Below are 19,827 nucleotides of genomic sequence, written 5' to 3'. Positions count from 1 at the left end.
GGGGGTAGCAGCAGGTGGCGGGTCATGGGTGCTTAGTACTGAATCAGCGTGATTTGGGCAGAGGTGGGTGGAATTACCGTCGCCCTGGGTGTACCGCTTTTCCTCATAGCTTGTGTCTGTGTATTCCAGGAGCAGGCGGATGCCATGGGCTAGCTGGGAGAGACGGCAGGGTCAGAGTCAAGAGGCCCTGTTGCCACACACTCAGGCACGCGCACTCCAGCTTCTGAGCGGGACAGCGGCTTCCAGCAGGTCCTGAAGAGGAACCATCTCCTGCGCCAGTCCCAGTCCCCCAGCTGCTCCCACTGCCCCGGCCCCGCCCCCGAGTCTCCCCCACCCCGCCGGAACTCGGCACTCACCCCGCGGATGTCCCAGTACCCCAATATCATGGGCATGGTGCGGGCAGCTGTGCGCTCAGCCGACAGGCTTCTGCAGATCCGGCGGGAATGCGTGCTGTGTCCGGGCGGGCGGCGCTGACTGGGGGGTGTCCTCAGGGTAGGCCCCGCCCCCCGGCCCTGCTGTCCTCAGCCCAAGTTAATCTCGTCCCTTTTGCCACCTCTTCTGAAAGCCACAGAGCCCACTGCGGGGCTCTGGGCCCCCACTGGAAAGAAGTCAGAGCCACTTCGGCCTCCCCTCCCTGAGGGTTCCGAGAGCGAGGTCTGGCCCACGAGCCAAGACCAAAGACCGGGTCTCTGTCTCGCCCGCTCTCCCCCTAGTCCCGCTGCTGCTAGCCCTTCCAGACCCCTGCTAGCGCCACGATGGTGTCTTTGGGATCCCTCCAGGTCTCAGAAGAGCAACGCTCTTCTTTCTGCCTTCCTTCTCTTGGCTGTGCTCAGCCTTTGCCCTCCCGCGGGGCTGGGAAACTCAGGCTGCAGGAATCAGACTAAGCAAGGCCTCTTGCTCCAACCCGAGACTTTGATTCAGCACCTACCACTGGAAGACCAGGATTTCTGCCACTTGGAAGTTCCTTAGGGAGCAGAGTTCCTTTGGACCTGCCAGGCTATGGATTCCTTACGAATCCAATGACTTGTGGCACTGCTTATGAATCTAAACCCTGACTCCGCCTGGTGCCTCCCCATAAATGCCCTGCCAGTGGGCAAGGGGACCCTCACACTGAGCCCAACATTGACCTTGAGTGCACTCGTCACTCAGGGAATGTGAGCAACGGTGGGAAAGCCTGTCCTCTGAGGGGCCAGCTATTGTTCCTGCTGTGGGGTGGACGGAGGTTGTGACCACAGAGAAGACCCCTGGACTCCCACCGGGACCTGAGGTAGGCCAGGCCCGCCCACTCACCCCTCAGCTGTCCTGTCTCCTTTCTAGCCCTGGCCCTGGCTCCTGACCTATGTGTGGTCTTGGGTTGGAGAGGGTGGCCCAAATGGCCCTTGACATGGCTCTGTCATCTGTGACCTGTGGTACAGCCTCACAAGACACTGTCTATCCTCCAGCTTTGTTCATGGAAGGCAGAAGACAAGACATACAATATATTACACTGTAGTTTTTGTTTAAAGGATATTACAAGAGATAATAGATATATGAAAACAGATGAGTAAACAAAGAAAGGGCCTGGGGTAGCAGATGGTGCAGCAGTGAAGGCTCTGGACTCCCACATGGCTGGCTGCGGTTTGAGTATTAGACCTGGCAGCTTGCTTTTTCACTTTCTCTCCCTCAGTCTCCCTCACTTTCTCTCTCTCTCTCTCACTTTCTCTCTCTCTCTCTCTCTCTGTTGAGCATATGTGCCCTGCACCAAATTGAAAAATAATAATGAGACTAGTAGATGACATAATGGTTACATTGCTGGACTCCCATGTAGTCGACAGCAGTTCAAGTCTCAGATCCAGCGGCTTAAACTCACACCAGGGTTTTCTGCTTGTGGCCATCGCTGGGGAATCATCATTGAAGTCTCTCTTTCCACTGCTGTCATGTCTAAGTTGGAGTCTCCTAAAGAGCCGGAACAACTACTGAAACTCTTTATCGGAGCGCTGAGCTTTGAAACAACTTATGAGACCCCGAGGAGCCATCCTGCGCAATAGGGAATGCTCACAGAATGCATGGTAATGTGAGATGCGAACACCAAGTACTCCAGGGGCTTCGAGTTTGTCACGTATGCCACTGTGGAGTAGGTGGACACAGCCATGAATGCAAGGCCACACAAGGTGGATGGAAGAGCTGTGGAACCAAAGAGGGCTGTCTCAAGAGAGGATTCTCAAAGACCAGGTACCACTAAATTGTGAAAAAGATCTTCATTGGTGGCATTAAAGAAGACACTGAAGAACATCACCTAAGACATTATTTTGAACAGAGCTTTGCGTTCAGCCGACAGGCTTCTGCAGATCCGGCGGGAATGCGTGCTGTGTCCGGGCGGGCGGCGCTGACTGGGGGGTGTCCTCAGGGTAGGCCCCGCCCCCCGGCCCTGCTGTCCTCAGCCCAAGTTAATCTCGTCCCTTTTGCCACCTCTTCTGAAAGCCACAGAGCCCACTGCGGGGCTCTGGGCCCCCACTGGAAAGAAGTCAGAGCCACTTCGGCCTCCCCTCCCTGAGGGTTCCGAGAGCGAGGTCTGGCCCACGAGCCAAGACCAAAGACCGGGTCTCTGTCTCGCCCGCTCTCCCCCTAGTCCCGCTGCTGCTAGCCCTTCCAGACCCCTGCTAGCGCCACGATGGTGTCTTTGGGATCCCTCCAGGTCTCAGAAGAGCAACGCTCTTCTTTCTGCCTTCCTTCTCTTGGCTGTGCTCAGCCTTTGCCCTCCCGCGGGGCTGGGAAACTCAGGCTGCAGGAATCAGACTAAGCAAGGCCTCTTGCTCCAACCCGAGACTTTGATTCAGCACCTACCACTGGAAGACCAGGATTTCTGCCACTTGGAAGTTCCTTAGGGAGCAGAGTTCCTTTGGACCTGCCAGGCTATGGATTCCTTACGAATCCAATGACTTGTGGCACTGCTTATGAATCTAAACCCTGACTCCGCCTGGTGCCTCCCCATAAATGCCCTGCCAGTGGGCAAGGGGACCCTCACACTGAGCCCAACATTGACCTTGAGTGCACTCGTCACTCAGGGAATGTGAGCAACGGTGGGAAAGCCTGTCCTCTGAGGGGCCAGCTATTGTTCCTGCTGTGGGGTGGACGGAGGTTGTGACCACAGAGAAGACCCCTGGACTCCCACCGGGACCTGAGGTAGGCCAGGCCCGCCCACTCACCCCTCAGCTGTCCTGTCTCCTTTCTAGCCCTGGCCCTGGCTCCTGACCTATGTGTGGTCTTGGGTTGGAGAGGGTGGCCCAAATGGCCCTTGACATGGCTCTGTCATCTGTGACCTGTGGTACAGCCTCACAAGACACTGTCTATCCTCCAGCTTTGTTCATGGAAGGCAGAAGACAAGACATACAATATATTACACTGTAGTTTTTGTTTAAAGGATATTACAAGAGATAATAGATATATGAAAACAGATGAGTAAACAAAGAAAGGGCCTGGGGTAGCAGATGGTGCAGCAGTGAAGGCTCTGGACTCCCACATGGCTGGCTGCGGTTTGAGTATTAGACCTGGCAGCTTGCTTTTTCACTTTCTCTCCCTCAGTCTCCCTCACTTTCTCTCTCTCTCTCTCACTTTCTCTCTCTCTCTCTCTCTCTGTTGAGCATATGTGCCCTGCACCAAATTGAAAAATAATAATGAGACTAGTAGATGACATAATGGTTACATTGCTGGACTCCCATGTAGTCGACAGCAGTTCAAGTCTCAGATCCAGCGGCTTAAACTCACACCAGGGTTTTCTGCTTGTGGCCATCGCTGGGGAATCATCATTGAAGTCTCTCTTTCCACTGCTGTCATGTCTAAGTTGGAGTCTCCTAAAGAGCCGGAACAACTACTGAAACTCTTTATCGGAGCGCTGAGCTTTGAAACAACTTATGAGACCCCGAGGAGCCATCCTGCGCAATAGGGAATGCTCACAGAATGCATGGTAATGTGAGATGCGAACACCAAGTACTCCAGGGGCTTCGAGTTTGTCACGTATGCCACTGTGGAGTAGGTGGACACAGCCATGAATGCAAGGCCACACAAGGTGGATGGAAGAGCTGTGGAACCAAAGAGGGCTGTCTCAAGAGAGGATTCTCAAAGACCAGGTACCACTAAATTGTGAAAAAGATCTTCATTGGTGGCATTAAAGAAGACACTGAAGAACATCACCTAAGACATTATTTTGAACAGTTTGGGAAAACTGAAGTGATTGAAATCATGACTGACCGAGGCAGTGGCAAGAGCTTTTGTCACCTTTGATGATCCTGACTCTGGGTAAGGCTGTCATTCAGAAATAGCATACCATGAGTGGCCACAACTGGGAAGTAAGGAAAGCCCTGCCCAAACAAGAGATGGCTAGTGCTTCTTCCAGCCCAAGAGGTGGAAGTGGTTCTGGAAACTTTGGTGGTGGTCAAGGAGGTGGTTTTGGTGGTAATGACAACTTTGGTCGTGGAGGAAACTTCAGTGGTTGTGGTGGCTTTGGTGGCAGTTGGTGGAAGTGGGGATGGCTCTAATGGATTTGAAAATGACGGAAGCAATTTTGGAGGTGGTGGAGGCTACAGTGATTTTGGCAATTACAGCAATCAGTCTTCAAATTTTGGACGCATGAAGGTTGGAAACTTTGGAGGCAGAAGCTCTGGCCCTTATGGCAGTGGAAGCCAATATTTTGCCAACCATGAAATCAAGGTGACTATGGCAGTAGCAGAAGGTTTTGTTTGTTTGTTTGGTTTGGTTTGTTTTTTTTAAAAAGAATTATTTATTTAACTTTATTTATTCGTTTGTTCATTTTAATTTGACCAGAGAGAGAGAGAGAGAGGGAGAGAGAAAATGAGAAAGCAAGGCACCAGGTCCAGGACTTGAACCATGGTCGGCCATGTGGGAATGTCCAGCGCCTTAACTACCACACCACCTGCTGGTCCCTGGTAGCAGAAGGTTTTAATTAACTGCCAGGAAATGAAGCTTAGCAGGAGAGGAGAGCCAGAGCAGTGACAGCAGAAGGTACAGTTTACAACAGTTTCTACAGAGAAGACACGTTTTATTTATTTTTTTGGAGAGGTTTTTGCTATAGGGCGTGTGCGCTCACCAGACAGACAGAGAGAGACAGAGACAGAAAGCGAGAAATCACCCCCCGGGGGGATGGCCACGCTGCAATCCCTTCTCCTCCATTCTCCTCTCGGGATCTTTGGCACACACGCACATGTGCCCGGCGTTAGTTTTAAGCCACTGGGTCCAGGACACAAACTGCGGTCGACTACATGGGAGCCCAGAAACATAGCCATTACGCTAGCTGCTGGTCCCGAGAAGACTTGTTTTAGACAACACTCATGTGTATGAGCACAAAACACGAGGACTGGATTTGTGACTAATTGTATAACAGGTTATTTTAATTTCTTTTCTGTGGAAAGTGTAAAGCATTCTGACAAAGGGTTTTGTTGGTTTTATTTTTTTTGTTTTTTTTTCCTTTTTTTTGGATAGGTTTTTGCTATAGGGCACGTGCGCTCACCAGACAGACAGAGACAGAGAGATAGAAAACAAGAAATCACCCCCCAGAGTGGACGGCCACACCGCAATCCCTTCTCCTCCATTCTCCTCTAGGGATCTTGGGCACGCATGCACACGCGCCCGGCGTGAGTTTAAGCCACCGGGTCCGGGACTCGAACCACAGTCGACTATGTGGGAGCCCAGCGACATAGCCATTATGCTAACTGCTGGTTCCCTGACAAAGGGTTTTAATGTAGATTTTTTTTTTCCTTTGGCAACCATGCTGTTGATTGCTAAATGTAATAGTCTGATCATGACACTGAATAAATGTGTCTTTAAAAAAAAAAATTCACACCGGGTGCATGTGTGTGCATGCCCAAAATTCCGAGAGGAGACTGGAGAAGGGATTGCCATATGGCCATCACCACTGGGCGGTGATTTCTCGCTTTCTGTCTCTGTCTCTCCAGTGAGCACATGCGCCCTACAGCAAAAATCTCTCAAAAAGATGGATATTATTTTCATATTCACCCTTCTAGGAGACTAGTTCGTTTATTAAAGACTAGACATCATTGGGCAGGTGGTGTGGCACTTAAAGCACTGGACTCCCACATGGCTGGCTATAATTTGAGTCCCGAACCTGGTGGCTTGAAACTCAAGCCAGGTGTGTGTGTGTACATGCCCAAAATCCCAAGAAGAGAATGGAAGAGAAGGGGTTACAGTGCGGCCATCCCCTCTAGGAGGACAATTTCTCACTTTCTCTCTTTCTGTGAGCACATGTGCCTTATGGCAAAATTTTTTTAAAAAAGACTAGACATCAGGTAGGAACTAGAAAGAGGAGATGGAAAATACGTGACTCGTTAGTGTTTGTACACTAGGAGGTGGTGGAAGGGGGAAAGCTGAAAGCAAGAGGAGGGGATGCTGGCTCTGACAAGGAGTCTGAGGAGCCAGGAAGTTGGGCTCAGTTAATTCTTAGAAACCAGTTAAAAAATAAGTTTGTGGGGACCAGCAGTTAGGGTAATGGCTATGTCGCTGAACGCCCATGTGCCGACTACGGTTGGAGGCCCGGACCCAGGGGCTTAAAACTCACACTGGGAGCGTGTGCGTGCTTGCCCAAGATCCCGAGAGGAGAACGGAGAAGGAGGAGAATGGAGGAGAAGGGATTGCGGGGTGGCTATCCCCCCTGGGGGGCGGGTGATTTCTCGCTTTCTATCTCTCTGTCTCTGTCTTTCTTGCGAGTGCACATGCCCTATAGCATAAAAACCTCTCAAAAAAAAAAAGAAAAGAAAAAGAAAGAAAGAAAGAAAGAAAGAAAGAAAGAAAGAAAGGAAGGAAGGAAGAAAGAAAGGAAGAAAGAAAGAAAGAAAGAAAGAAAGAAAGAAAGAAAGAAAGAAAGAAAGAAAGAAAGAAAGAAAGAAAGAAAGAAAGAAAAGAAAAGAAAAGAAAAGAAATGAGTTTGTGAGGATCCAGCAGGTGGCATGATAGATTTCCACATGGCTAACCGCAGTTTGAGTCCTGGACCTGGTGGTTTGCTTTCTCACTTTTTCTCTCTTTCTGTCTCTCTCTGGTGAACACATGTGACCTATTTCAAATTTAAAAAGTAATAATAATTCATACAATTAAATACGTCTTTTTTTAAAAAAAAAGATGAGTTTTGGTGGTCAAAACTGTTTTTTCCTCCAGACACAATATAATTAACTGTGATTCTGTTCTAGGTTTCCTATCACATGCAATGGCTAATTTCATGTGTCTACACGACTGAGCTAACATTTTTAAAAAACTGGTTAGCTCCTGGGGTCAGCAGGTGGTGCAGAGGTTAGGGAGCTGGATCCCACATGGCCAACTGCACTGTTGAGTCCCAGACCCACTGGCTTGGAATTCAACCTGAGTGCATGTGCATGCATGCCCAAAACCTTGAAAGAATGGAAAAGGGATTGTGGCGTGGTCATCCACTCTGGGAGGTTGATTTCTCACTTTCTCTCTCTCTTTCTCTCTTGCTCTCTCTCTATCTCTGGAGAACACGGTGCCCTATGGGGGAGGGGAGCTTGCTGGTTAGCTCCTTAAGCATTATTTCTGGGTGTACCTGTGAGGACTTTTCCAGATGAGATTAGCATTTGAATCAGTAGACTAAACAATGGAGACTACCCTCACCATCCTGAGGGCATCAGCCAATCATTCAGGGCTGAGTTTCCTTGAAGGGCTGTTTTATCCTTAGGAGCTGAGATTCGTTAGGATCTCACCATCCCTTTTTTCAGTAACGAAATGACCGAATGGGTAAATACCAGTGTAACATTATCTGTTCTGTGTCTTTCAAATTATTCTGTGTTCAGTCAGTAGCCTAGTGGTTAGGATAACCAGATTCCATGTGGCTCACCATTGTTCGAATCCCAGCCTAGCAGCCTAAAAAACATCTGGATGCTTGCATGTGACCAAAATCCTGACAGAATAGAGAAATGGAAGAGAAGGGATTTCAGGGTGACCACTCCTCTTTGGAGAGTGGTACTTTCACCTACAGCTTCTTTCTTTCTCTGGCAAGTGCATGCACCCCCTGGCTTTTTTTTTTTTTTTGCAAATGCTTAATTTAGGGGTCAGCAGATGGCATAAGTCCAATATCGCTGGACTTCCACATAGACAACCATAGATCGAGTACTGGACCGGTGGCTTAAAACTCATGCCAGTGGAGCCAGAAGTGGCATGGTGGCTGGGAGCACTGGACTCCTACCTGGCCGACTACAGTTCAAGTCCCAAACCTTGCTTTCTCACTTTCTCTCTCTCTCACTCTGTCCCTCTCCGGTCAAATTAAAATAAATAAAGTCAAATAAAATAATTCTTAAAAAGGGGGGAGAGACTAAAAGAAGAATGCATAAAGAAAAGTAGCAATGGTAATAAAAACTGACATTTAAAAAAGAAAGGAGAAAAAAAAAAAAAAAACTCAGACCAGGCATGTGTGCCCACGCGCCCAAGACTCAGAGAGGAGAATGGAGAAGGGATTCGTGTGGAAAGGAGTCTGTCGTGTGCGTCCCCCCCAGGGTGTGTGTGTGTGTGTGTGTGTGTGTGTGTGCGTGTGTGTGTGTGTGTGTGATTTCTCCCTTCCTGTCTCTCTCTCACTGTCACTCTGGCTAGTGTGCACACCCTATAGCAAAAAACTAAATTTTTTTTTAAAAAATGCTTAATTAAAAAATAAAGACAAACTCTTATGTATGATGAGAACCATGTTCAGAGGGCAGGCACTGGCGGTGTGCGGCATGGCGCTATGGCCTCGCTGGGGGCCAACCTACCGGCAACTCTCCCTTGACCCAAGAGGCCATACACTGAGCCTGGGCCTGGCGTCAGAAGATGGACAGGCCGGGTCTAAATCAACAGCACCTGCCATGACTCAGCCTCCCGGGTCTCCAATTTAGCGGAGTGGCGATCACCTGACTTGCGACGGAACTGGACAAATGTGCTGAACTAAACTCTGCAGTTAGGGGCACTCCTTTGGGGCCTGAACCCCGCAGCCTGCCTTTCCAGAGCCCCAGAGAACTTGGCGGCCGAGGAGCGAAGGCTCGGCAGCGCCAGGAGGGGAGAAAAGGGAGAAGAGCATTGCTCTGCCATGATCTCTGTCGTGTTCCAAGGGCACTGCCAACTCGCTGGGACCTCGAAAACTTGTATGGGCGGGGAGCCGCGGAGCGGACGAAGAAGGAGGCGAGCCCGCGACCTGCCGTCGGCTTCTGGGCGCCCAGCGCTCCCTTCTCAACCCTCAGGGCGGGAAGGTTCTGCCGGATCCGACTGGGTGCAGCGGGACCCCGGCGGCGCTACCGCCTGGTGGAATGTGGCGGAAGGCGCGTTTGGGACCAGCCCCGCGGGGCAGGGCCAAGAGGCGGGGCCAATCACAGGGCCCCGCTCCTGGCAGTCCCGAGTACCCGGATAAAGTCCCAAACTGGCCGGGCTGAGGACCGTTCCCAGAGTGCACAGCAACCTGCACCATGCCCATGATATTGGGATACTGGGACATCCGTGGGGTGAGCTAGGGGTCCACCTGGGCGGGTGGGACGCAGGCGAGGGAACGGGACTGCGACAGCTGGAGGACCGGTCCCAGGAGATGGCAACGCCCTCTTCAGGGACTGCTGGAACCCGCTGCCTTTCCGACTCAGGGGCGGCTTGTGCGTGCGCCTGTGTTGGGGGGGGAGGCGAGGGGAGACCAGGGTTGTGCAGCGTCTTAGGTGTAGGCAGGGACTCACCTGGACGTAAAGCCTCGCAGTCAAGGTCTCTCCCCTACCACCGGTCATCTCTCCCAGCTGGCTCACGCCATCCGCCTGCTCCTGGAATACACAGACTCAAGCTATGAGGAAAAGCAATACTCCATGGGAGATGGTAATGTCGGGACCTCGGTGACAGCACCTCTGCCCAAACATGCACCCATGCCTGGCCACCTGCTGCTACTTCTGCAGGCCTTTCGCAGTTGGAGATGCAGCCTGCAGGTCCCTGAGCCCTGTGAGGGTGCAGTGTGGCCTTCCAGGCCAGCAGGCTGGGAGGGGATTGCTAGGGGCTCCTTATATGATAACTTAGGGGCCCCTCTTGGACCCGTCTATACCTTTAGTAAGCCTGAGCCCTTTACAGGCTAGAGCCCCTTTCTACCCCCAGACTTTGGAATGTGAGACTCAGTGGTCCAGTGGTCTTCCTTGGGAGGGTCCCCGGGACAGGGATTGGGTCGGGAGGTTTGTTTTCACTTGGTCTTCCCCACGAGGTTTTAGGGTCAGGCACCTTCTGCTCAGCTACTCTCTTCCTGGTTCCCTGCGCTGCCTCCCCATGATGCCCTCCGTCCCAGCTCATTCATTCACTGATGTATAAACTCATTTAGGGCCTGTGTGGGCCAGGCACAGTGAGGGCCAGGTCTCCTTCGTTCCTTGCCCAGGGCACGGGGTGCTGGGGAGCCCGGGAGCCCAACTGACCTGCGTGTTGCCCACGCAGCTGCCCTACCTGATAGATGGGTCTCACAAGATCACCCAGAGCAATGCCATCCTGCGCTACATCGCCCGCAAGCACAACCTGTGTGAGTGGGGCTGCCCGTGGGGGTGGGGCGCGGTGGCCGTCCCGCTGGGCCTGGGTGGGCTGGGCTGCTGAGTGTGCATCTCTGTTGTGGGCCACAGGTGGGGAGACAGAAGAGGAGAGGATCCGCGTGGACATGTTGCATAACCAGGCAGTAGATACCTGCGATGAGCTGGCTAGAGTCTGCTACAGCCCTGACTTTGTGAGTCTCATGCCCCCCGTTGGTCTGGACAAGGCAGGGTATGGATGAGCAGTGAAGACTCTAAGATTCTTATCCACGCTTGCCTTGTTCATCATTTGAATCCTTATCCTCTAAGTAGTTCCCTATGCTACCATCAGAGTGACTCTCGTAACAACAAACTATCAAATGCAAACTAAATCAGAGCCCACTAACCTTTCTTAATTACCTATTTATTACTTTTTCTTTAATTTTTAAATTTGCTATAAGGCACAAGTGCTCACCAGAAAGAGACAAAAAGAGAGAGAAAGTGAGAAAGCAAGCTGCCAAGTCCAGAACTCGAAAGGTGGTTGGCCATGTAGGAGTCCAGCACCCAACCACCATGCCACCTGCCAGTCCCAGCGCCCACTAATCTTAATACATATAGACTCCCCAGAGAACAAGTTCAGTTCCTAGACTTTAAAGTTTAAGTCCAGAGAACATTTTATTTCTTTATTTTTTTTGGGGGGGGGGCGGTTCGCTATAGGGCGCGTGTGCTCGCCAGACAGACAGAGAGACAGAAAGCGAGAAATCCCCCAGGGCGGATGACCATGCCACAGTCCCTTCTCTTCCATTCTCCTCTCGGGATCTTGGGCGCGCACGCACACATGCCTGGCGTGAGTTTTAAGCCACTGGGTCCAGGACGCGAACTGCAGTCGCCCACGTGGGAGTCCAGCGACATAGCCATAACGCTAACTGCTGGTCCCCCGAGAACGTTTTATTTCTGACCTCTGACCTCTGCTATGGCCTTTGTCCTCCAGTTGGCTTACCCCACCTACCTCCTCCTGGAATACACAGCCTCAAACTAGAAAAGAAGGGAGCTGGAAATGTGGTATCCAGCCTTTTCCCTACTGTTTTATATATGTGTGTGTGTGTATGTGTGTGTGTGTATTTTATTTTTTTCTAATTATTTATGTAATTTTATTTATTTTTTAATTTGGCCAAAGAGAGAGAGAGAGAGTTCTGCCAGGTCCAGGACTCAAACCACAGTCCAGCACCTTAACCACCATGCCACCTAACAGCCCCTCCCTACTGTTTTTTCAGTGCTGTCTCCTTGACACCTTCAGAGATCAGGACATTTTCTTCATACGCTGCTCAGGATTACCGACAGCATTTGCTTTTTCCTTCTTACTTTCAGCATCCAGTTCTGTAATCTTTCTGGAAACTGCTCAGTGTCCGTTCCTTTCTTCTGCCACACTACTAGGTAGAACTGTCATCTTCTTTCCCTGAGTTCCATAGTTCTTTGCTTTTATTATCCTGCCCAGAGTCTGAGTTCAGAGCTTGCCATGGGCTCAGGGCACTGCTGGGTCTTTTCCTAAGAGGCTGCTTGGAGGTCAGTGGTGATAGATTCCAGAAGAGTGTCATTTTCTTTTCTGACTTCCCATTGCCTTTGACAGAGGGGTCTGGTACTTAGTAGGAGTCTAGTAAATGCGGATGTAGGACATAGAAGCCTGGGCCCTGACTCGGCCCAGTCTCAGGGAACATGGTGGCTCACCCGAGGCCAGAAGGGCCATGCACAGCATGGGGGAGGCCTGCCTCGCTGTCCAGGGTCTTTGTGACTTAGGGTGGTGACAGCTGTTTTCTGTCTCAGCATAAGCTGAGGCCATAGTACTTGGCGGGGCTACCTGACAAGCTGAAGCTGTACTCACAGTTCCTGGGGAAGAGGCCTTGGTTTGCAGGGGACAAGGTAACAGGAGGGAGATGGGGGTGGCAGGCTGCCCTTCCTCCTCGGTGATGGACGGAGTTCCTGCCCACTCACCCCTGGCCTTCTGCAGATCACCTTTGTGGATTTCTTTACCTACGACGTCCTTGACATCCACCGCATATTTGAGCCCAAGTGCCTGGACGCGTTCCCAAACCTGAAGGAGTTCATGTCGCGCTTTGAGGTGATGCCCTGGGTCTGCTCCTCTTGGGTGTCCTTTTTCCTTCACCTTATTCATGATGCGTTCGTCATTCTGGAGCTCAACGGAGGAATAATAGCAGCTACTGCACCCTGGCTTCCTGCCAGGGCCTTGCTTAGCATCTTCCATCTACTGTGCCCTACGTTATCTTTACAGCCTCCCTCCAAGGCCAAGATAAGCTTTACCATGTTACAGATAGAGAGACTGAGAATGCAGAGGTCAGAGCCGTTGAGGCCGAGCTGGGCTCCCGCTCTGCCTCTGGCTTTGAGAACAGCAGTCAGGGCTGCTCCCTTTTTTGTGCCAAGACGTAAAGCCTCGAGCCATGGTCCAGCTGCGGTTTCACAGCCAGAGAGGCAGAACAGTCCAGGAGGGAGGGTATAGGTGACCTTGGTAGGACTGACACAGGGTAGGATTGCTTAAGTACCACAGACACACAAATATTTATACCCATTATCCAGTTAGCCTTATACCGTATCAACCCACAGCTGGTGAGACCCTGAGCGCACAGGGGCGGAGGTGGTGGTGGTTTGAGTACATGTGTAAGTGCTTCTCTTGAAAAATTTTGCCTTAAGGTATTTGATGGCAGGCACTGTCCTTTCTTCCCTCTCGTCATCTTTGTCTTCTTTCCGGTGCCCCCCGTGTTTGTCTGTTAAAGGAGCAGTACACTTATTTTCATTCCTCCTTACCGGTCTCCTCTATATGAGGAGCCATGGTGTATGCAGACGCGCCCCCTCCTGGACCTGAGAGTACTCAGAGACCAGCAGGTGCACTGGGCTATGCGCTGCATGTGGTACCTGAGTCTTAGGGAGCACAGCCTGGTCCTCACCTTACGGACCCGCCACCTGTTGTCGACTTACTAAAGAGCGACAAAAGCTATTTTTTACAACTTTGATAGCTTGAGGCTTTTATCTAGCAGATTTTCAGCCTAGATCTGTTTTCCTGCCCCACTCCACAGTAGGAGATCTGCCTTCTCAGCTAGTTCTCAGCGCTGGTTCAGGTCCAGGCCCAGTGGCCTTGGGGATTACGCAGGAGCTCTCATGACTGGGAGGGCGCGGGGGAGCTGGGGGACTGAGAGTGTTGGCGGCCTGGGCTGGCCCCAGATCTCTTTGAGACCTTTAGCAATGGCCTGGGCACTGTCTCCAGGTACAATGGCACAGAACACAGCTGAGTGTCACAGAGCCTGGTCCCCTGTGACAGATGCGGGAGGAGATGGGGTGGGCTGGCTCACTGAGACTGGGCTGAGGCAGCAGGCAGAGGAGCTGGCCCTGCTGCTTGGAGGGAAATGCAGAGCCTGGCCTGGCCTTGCTGTGCTGGTCCCCTCCCCCTCCTTTTCATCTGGGTTTTGCTGAGTCACTGGGTGACATGTGGGCTCCTCCAAGCTGCACTGGCAGGTTCTGAGCCCCTTTTCCTGCTAGAGATCCCTCCCCTGTGTGCAAAGCCAGGCCAGCCAGGGGCCTCCCTGTGATAAGGAAAGTCCTTGTGCAGATGGGGGAGTGCCAGGGCCTGCTGTGGGGAAGGGGGGTGTCCTGGGGTAGAGAGAGCACAGAATGGAGAGAGACAGCGCCAGCTGCCTTCCAGCCCTGCCCCGCCTGCCAGCTGTGGGAGCAGGGGCAGTGGCTCCACCTCTGTGTACTCGGTTTCCCTTCGGATGAATGGTGGCTGCAGGACAGCTGAGAGGACTTTCTAACTCTTCGTTGTCATCTCGTGGCTGTGAGCTCTAGCACGGGACTGGGTCTCCATAGTGCCACCTCTTTTTAACACCCAGCATCAGCTGAAGGAAACCCCACAGAGCTGGCCCTGAGTAGACTCGATGCTGGAACCCTTGACTCCTTGTGGACGGGCTGTTGTCAGGGCTCCCAGAGTGCTGACGGTTGCCTGGATGGGGCTGCTTGAGCCCCTGTGGAGCTGCAGACTCTGAGCTCTGGCTTTCTTTATCCCACTGTCAGGGTCTGAAGAAGATCTCCGCCTACATGAAGTCCAGCCGCTTCCTCCCAAGACCCGTGTACTCAAAGATGGCCGTGTGGGGCAGCAAGTAGGGCCTTGTAAGCCTGGGCATGGGTGTGGCCTAGGGCCCTGGAGAACTGCTGGATTCCCCCACTCTGGCTCCATCATCTCAGTCCTTTCTCATCTTTTCATCCCCTTCTCTTCCCCAAGGCTTTATTGGTCCTCTCTTCTCCCACTAGCCCCTGTTCAGACCAGGTTCTTTAAGCCCCAAGTCCCATTTTTCTTTTTCTTTTTTAAAATTTTACCAGCAGGTACATGTGCTCACTAGAGAGCACCCCCCTCCCCCCAGTGGAAAACGGTCACACCACAGTCCCTTCTGCATCGCTCCCTCCTTTCGCGGTTTGGCACATGAGCTTGGTATGTTTTTCAAGATACCAGTCTGGGCTTGAACTCTGGTCAGCCATGTGAGATCCAGCCACCTTAAGCACCATGTGATGGGCTGGCCCAGGTTCCACTTTTCTTCAGCACAGTCCCTTCCCTGAGCTGAGCCAGCCTGACCTTCCTTCCCACGGTGGTGTGTCTGCCTGAACAGCCCAACTGGACACTGCCTCAAGACCTCAGCCCCGGGCTCCCAGCCCTGCCCTGAAACATCAGTGTTGCCTGGAACACGGGCCCTGCCCCTTCAGTGTGGGCCCTGCCCCAGTGCTGTCTGATCCCCAATAAAATCTAAACCCCATTCTCTGCATTTTGTCTTATTCCCTCCTGATTCCCCAGACTCACCAACTGTCACTGCTGTTGATACTCCCAGGGGACTGACTGGTGACCTGGCAGTGGGTCCACAAGGATTCTGGTGGAGTTAGGAGTTTGAGATGTCTGGCTCCCATTTCTGACACCCTGAGCATAGGCAGCCCCACATGGCCCTCTGCAGGATAAAGGACACACCTCTGTCTGGGCCTGGACCTCTGTCCATCTATCCATCATTATTAGGTGCTTTTGATGGTGGGGCATAGCTGTCTGTGCATGTCAGCAGGCAGGACCCAGCAATGATGGGAATCCCCACTAGAGAAAACTGGGATCCTTTTGGCTTCCACGTTGTCTGGCTCTGTGTCATAGTTGAGGTCTCCAGGATCCTCCTCTACTCTTTCCTCAGATCCTTTGAAGGTACATGCTCAGACCTGCTGTACCGGTGTCACTGGGTCATCATTCTTGGCTTGCTACCTCACTTTCTGCAAGTTTTGAATGGGTAAACAGAGGCAGTGGGGTGTTAGGTTGAATGCAAGAGAAGAAGGCAATGCTGGTGTCTAAACACACATTCTTGGACAAATTAAATTCAGGGGAGTTTACATAAGCAAAGAACCATCCATGATTCAGGCAACACTCAAAACGAGGAGAGAGTGAGAGAGGTGGGCACCAGTATTCATAGACAGAAAATGGATGTACCACACAGGAACAGCTTGCTAGGCTCCAGCTCAGCACTTTCCCATAGGTACCTGGTCTAATCACTTGGTCCCCTGTGATTGGCTAAAGTTCAGTTACTATGGCAGGAATATGCCAACAGGTTAGGTTGCAGTTTGCTTACATGATAAGTCAGGTTGCAGCTCGCTATGGATGGGGTCAGCTTTAGGTCAAATTTAATTTAGTTTAAATCTAGCTAGGAAAAGGACTCAGGAACATCTTAGATGGGGAAGAGAACCCAAGTGGTCCCTTCCGGAGGAGGAGTACAGTTCTGCAGAAGGTGGGGACGGACTCTCAAACACCAGGTGCACAAGGGCCCAGACAATCATACGAGTGGGCGAAATAGGTCTTAAGAAGGCAACAGGGATTAGGGAAAGTGGGAAGGGGAGCCCTTGCAAAGGAAGTGCCTTTTATGCTTGCTGGGTAGAGCAGTCTGCTTGTCTGTGAGATCTAGTTGGTTGCCTCTCAACCCAGTCCCTTGTCTTCTGTCTGGTTGTCCTAGCCACTATTGAGACTGAGATATTGAGATGCTGCTGTTACTGTAGAACTGTCTATCCTTCCCTTTAATTTTGTCAATTTTGCCATATGTGGTTTATGTTTATTTCCACCATGGGGACTAAAGCCTGTATATAGAAAAAGAATCGGTTATCTCTAAACTGTCCCAAATTATCTACGCTTGCCTCATTTTGGAAGGTACTAGATATCCTTTTTTTAAAAAGAATTATAATTTTATTACTGTTATTATTATTATTATTATTATTATTTTAACTTGCTATAGTCATCAGAAAGAGGGAGAAAGTGAAAAAGCAAACTGCCAGGTCCATAAAGCACAGTCGGCCACATGAGAGTCCAGCACCTCAACTACCATGCCCCCTGCTGGCCCCGGTACTGGAGAGCCTGTAAGTGTACGTGACTTCCGGCACGACGGTAGTGTTAAGTACCTGGAAACCTCTAGCAGTAGGAGTCACAGGGTAGGTTAGTATGCGGACAGCGTGTGCCTGGTGTCACGTAAGGAGTACTCTAAGCAGAACACGTGCTGCACTGAGAGTAAGCACCTTTTTTATAACTGGAGCAAGTCACTTGTCGACATTGCCTGTCAAGATGGACAGATTCCTTGAGTGGAATTTAGTTCCTGCAAAGCAGGCTGAGCTGTCTCTGCAGAGATCTAACAACTATGGCCGCCAGAACAGCCCTAACATCAGCCCTGACTGGCTGGCCTTGTGATAGGATGGTCATGACATTCTGCCAGGGTCCAACTTTTGCAAGACTGAAAGCTGGGATTAATGACGAGGAAAACACATGAATGGAATGGATGGCAAATAGGAATGAAACATCGGGTATCTTTTGAGCTGGGAAATATTAACCCGCACATCAATACTTTGGCATTTCACTGCTGTGTCAGTTAACCGTACCAGATAACGTCCATATTATCAATGCTCAAGGGCAGCTTTGTTCAGGTCTTTTCCAGAACATTAACACATTAACTCTCCTGTTGTACAGCGTAGGTAAGTGATTTGGAAATTCTACTCATATCTGTCGATGATAAAGCTGGAGTTTATTTTATGAATCCCTTGCAATTTTTAATTGTATCTCACTGTAATAGGGTAGAATTGAATATTGCAAGTGAAATTTCTAAAAATATTCTTGGTAATACCACTGAAACTACCCCACCAATGTTGGCTTAATATTATTGCCAGTTTATTCCTACTATGACAAGTAACAAGCGTTTTTTGCTGAACTCCATTGTCAATTATTGGGCATTGTAGGTCAGCCATCCTGAGAGTACCAAATAACCTTTAAGGTAGTGAGAATCCAAATTTTTCCCACTTCAAAATTTTCCCAGTGGTTGGGACCAGCAGTTAGCGTAATGGCTATGTCACTGGACTCCCATGTAGATGACTGCAGTTTGAGTCCCGGACCTGGTGGCTTAAACTCACACTGGGCACATGTGCGTGCGTGCCCAAGATCCCGAGAGGAGAAAGGAGGAGAAGGGATTGCAGCGTGGCCATCCCTGCTGGGGAGTGATTTCTCGCCTTCTGTCCCTCTGTCTCTCTCTGTCTTTCTGGCAAGCACACGCGCCCTATAGCAAAATAAAAATCTTTCAAAAAAAATTTTTTTTCCCAGTGGTCCTGCTTTTTTAATCGGGGGTTTCTCTGTGACAGTTAAAAATAGCCTCTTTGGGGACCAGCAGGTGGTATAATGGCTACATCACTGGACTCCCACGTAGTCGACAGTAGTTTGAGTCCCAAACCCAGCAACTTAAAATTCATGTCCGGCATGTGTGCATGCATGCCCAAGGTCCCAAGAGGAGAATGGAGAAGAGATTGCGGCATGGCCACCCCCCTGGGAGGTGATTTCTTGCTTTCTGTTTCTCTGTCTTTGTTTCTCTGGTGAGCACGCATGCCCTATAGTAAAAATCTCTCTCTAAAAAATAAAATAAATAGCCTCTAGGGACCAGCAAATGACATAATGGTTATGTCACTTGACTTCCACATAATCGATCATGGTTTGAAGCCTGGGCCCAGCAACTTAAAACACGCTGGGCGCATGTGCATGTATGTGTGCCCAAAATCTTGAGAAAACTGGAGGAGAAGGGATTGCAGCATAGCTATTCCCCCAGGGGCTGATTTCTCACTTTCTGTTTCTCTGTCTCTCTGGCGAGTTCATGCGTCCTACAGCAAAAATCTCTCTTAGAAGAAAAAAAAAAAAAAGAATAGCCTCTTCAAATCCCTCCCAGGCCTCTCTCCTCTGTGTGATTCTAGGAGCAATAATCTTGATGAATGCTGCTTGCTTAGCACAGTGTCAACTGAAGATTGACTTTAAGATTCTGGGTCTTTGTGCTTCGAATGATGTTCTCCTTTTATTACAGCTATTTCCTTAGGTAATGGTGGTGCAGCAGAAGCTCGTATTTTTAACCTGGCATCCAACTGTGCGCATGCGTGTGTGTAGCAGAGAGCACGTGCGTGTGTGCGAGAGAGGGAGAGAAGCCCCGCAACAGCGACTCATTATTATGCTGTGATCCCCTTCTCTGTCTTCCGGCTCCCCGGGATCTGAAGTCTCCCTGAAATCAGCATCTTCTGGAAGAGGCCTTTAAGGTTAGTTTAAGATTTCCCACAGCCACGGGCCCTGCTTATTTTCAAGCTGGCCAGGGATCTGAACCCACTGTTGGCCATGTGGCTTCCAGCCTTGCGCAGGAAGCTACCAGTGCAACATAGCAATGGCCTTTTTATAGTTTTTGTCAAAATTAGTAACTCTTCATTCCAGCCCCAGGCCTAGTGGTGAAGGAAGCCAGATCCCAAATGGATGACCATTGTTCAAATCCTGGCTCTGGTGGCTTGAAGAACACACGAGGCACATGTGCCTATATACCCAAAATCCTACCAGGACGGAGAAATGGAGAAGAAGGGGTTATGGGGTAACTGCCTCAAAATCCTACCAGGACGGAGAAATGGAGAAGGGGTTATGGGGTAACTGCCCCATCCTGAGGGTGTTTTCTCTCTCTCCCTATCTCTGTCTTTCTGTGTCTGGTGAGCCCACATGCCCTCTGGCAAGTAAAAAACAAAACAAAAAAGTTTTCATTTTTTTAAAGCATTCAAAATTCACAGGCTGCCCCCAAACTACATCTACTGTTAGTATACATGCTTGTACTTTCATTTTTTACCAGCTAGCAGGCCCACAAAAGGGCGATTATTAACATCTTAGTCATCAGAGCTGATTTAATTTCAGAGTGGTCTGTATTTTTAAATTATTTTATTTAATTTATTATCATCACTGTGTTTTTTTAACTTGACCAGAGAGGGAAAG

At 50.4% G+C, this 19,827-nt stretch overlaps 1 protein-coding gene, 2 long non-coding RNA genes and 1 pseudogene across 7 annotated transcripts in view; 3 read left to right on the top strand and 1 right to left on the bottom strand.

The window, feature by feature from the left end:
- LOC102479291 (glutathione S-transferase Mu 2) overlaps positions 1-467 on the bottom strand; it is a 22,442-nt gene extending 21,975 nt beyond the window's left edge. For 4 of the 5 annotated variants that reach the window (XM_027772286.1, XM_006149541.3, XM_006149540.3 and 1 more), the window contains exons 1-2: positions 357-462; positions 78-153 (exon numbers count right to left, since the gene is read on the bottom strand). In XM_027772286.1, the coding sequence (XP_027628087.1) occupies positions 78-153; positions 357-392 (112 nt within the window). In that variant the 5' untranslated portion in view covers positions 393-462. Of the gene's footprint in view, positions 1-77; positions 154-356 lie in introns of all 5 variants that reach the window. The other variant, XM_006149539.3, reaches the window with a different exon arrangement.
- An 8,872-nt stretch (positions 468-9,339) lies between these two features.
- Positions 9,340-9,798, top strand: LOC114007978 (uncharacterized). Its single transcript, XR_003549546.1, has 2 exons — positions 9,340-9,479; positions 9,756-9,798. It is a non-coding gene; the product is annotated as an uncharacterized LOC114007978 (long non-coding RNA).
- A 23-nt stretch (positions 9,799-9,821) lies between these two features.
- On the top strand, positions 9,822-15,307 carry LOC102492543 (glutathione S-transferase Mu 1-like; annotated as a pseudogene).
- Positions 15,308-16,867: 1,560 nt separating this feature from the next.
- Positions 16,868-19,827, top strand: part of LOC102478571 (uncharacterized) — a 3,548-nt gene continuing 588 nt past the window's right edge. Inside the window, exons 1-2 of the long non-coding RNA XR_001370438.2 lie at positions 16,868-17,528; positions 18,893-19,118. This is a non-coding gene — a long non-coding RNA (uncharacterized LOC102478571). The remainder of the gene's footprint in view (positions 17,529-18,892; positions 19,119-19,827) is intronic.

Source organism: Tupaia chinensis, unplaced genomic scaffold, assembly GCF_000334495.1.
Source record: "Tupaia chinensis unplaced genomic scaffold, TupChi_1.0 Scaffold000270_1, whole genome shotgun sequence".
Taxonomy (NCBI): Eukaryota; Metazoa; Chordata; class Mammalia; order Scandentia; family Tupaiidae; genus Tupaia; species Tupaia belangeri.
This window is presented reverse-complemented; position numbering and strand designations above follow the sequence as displayed.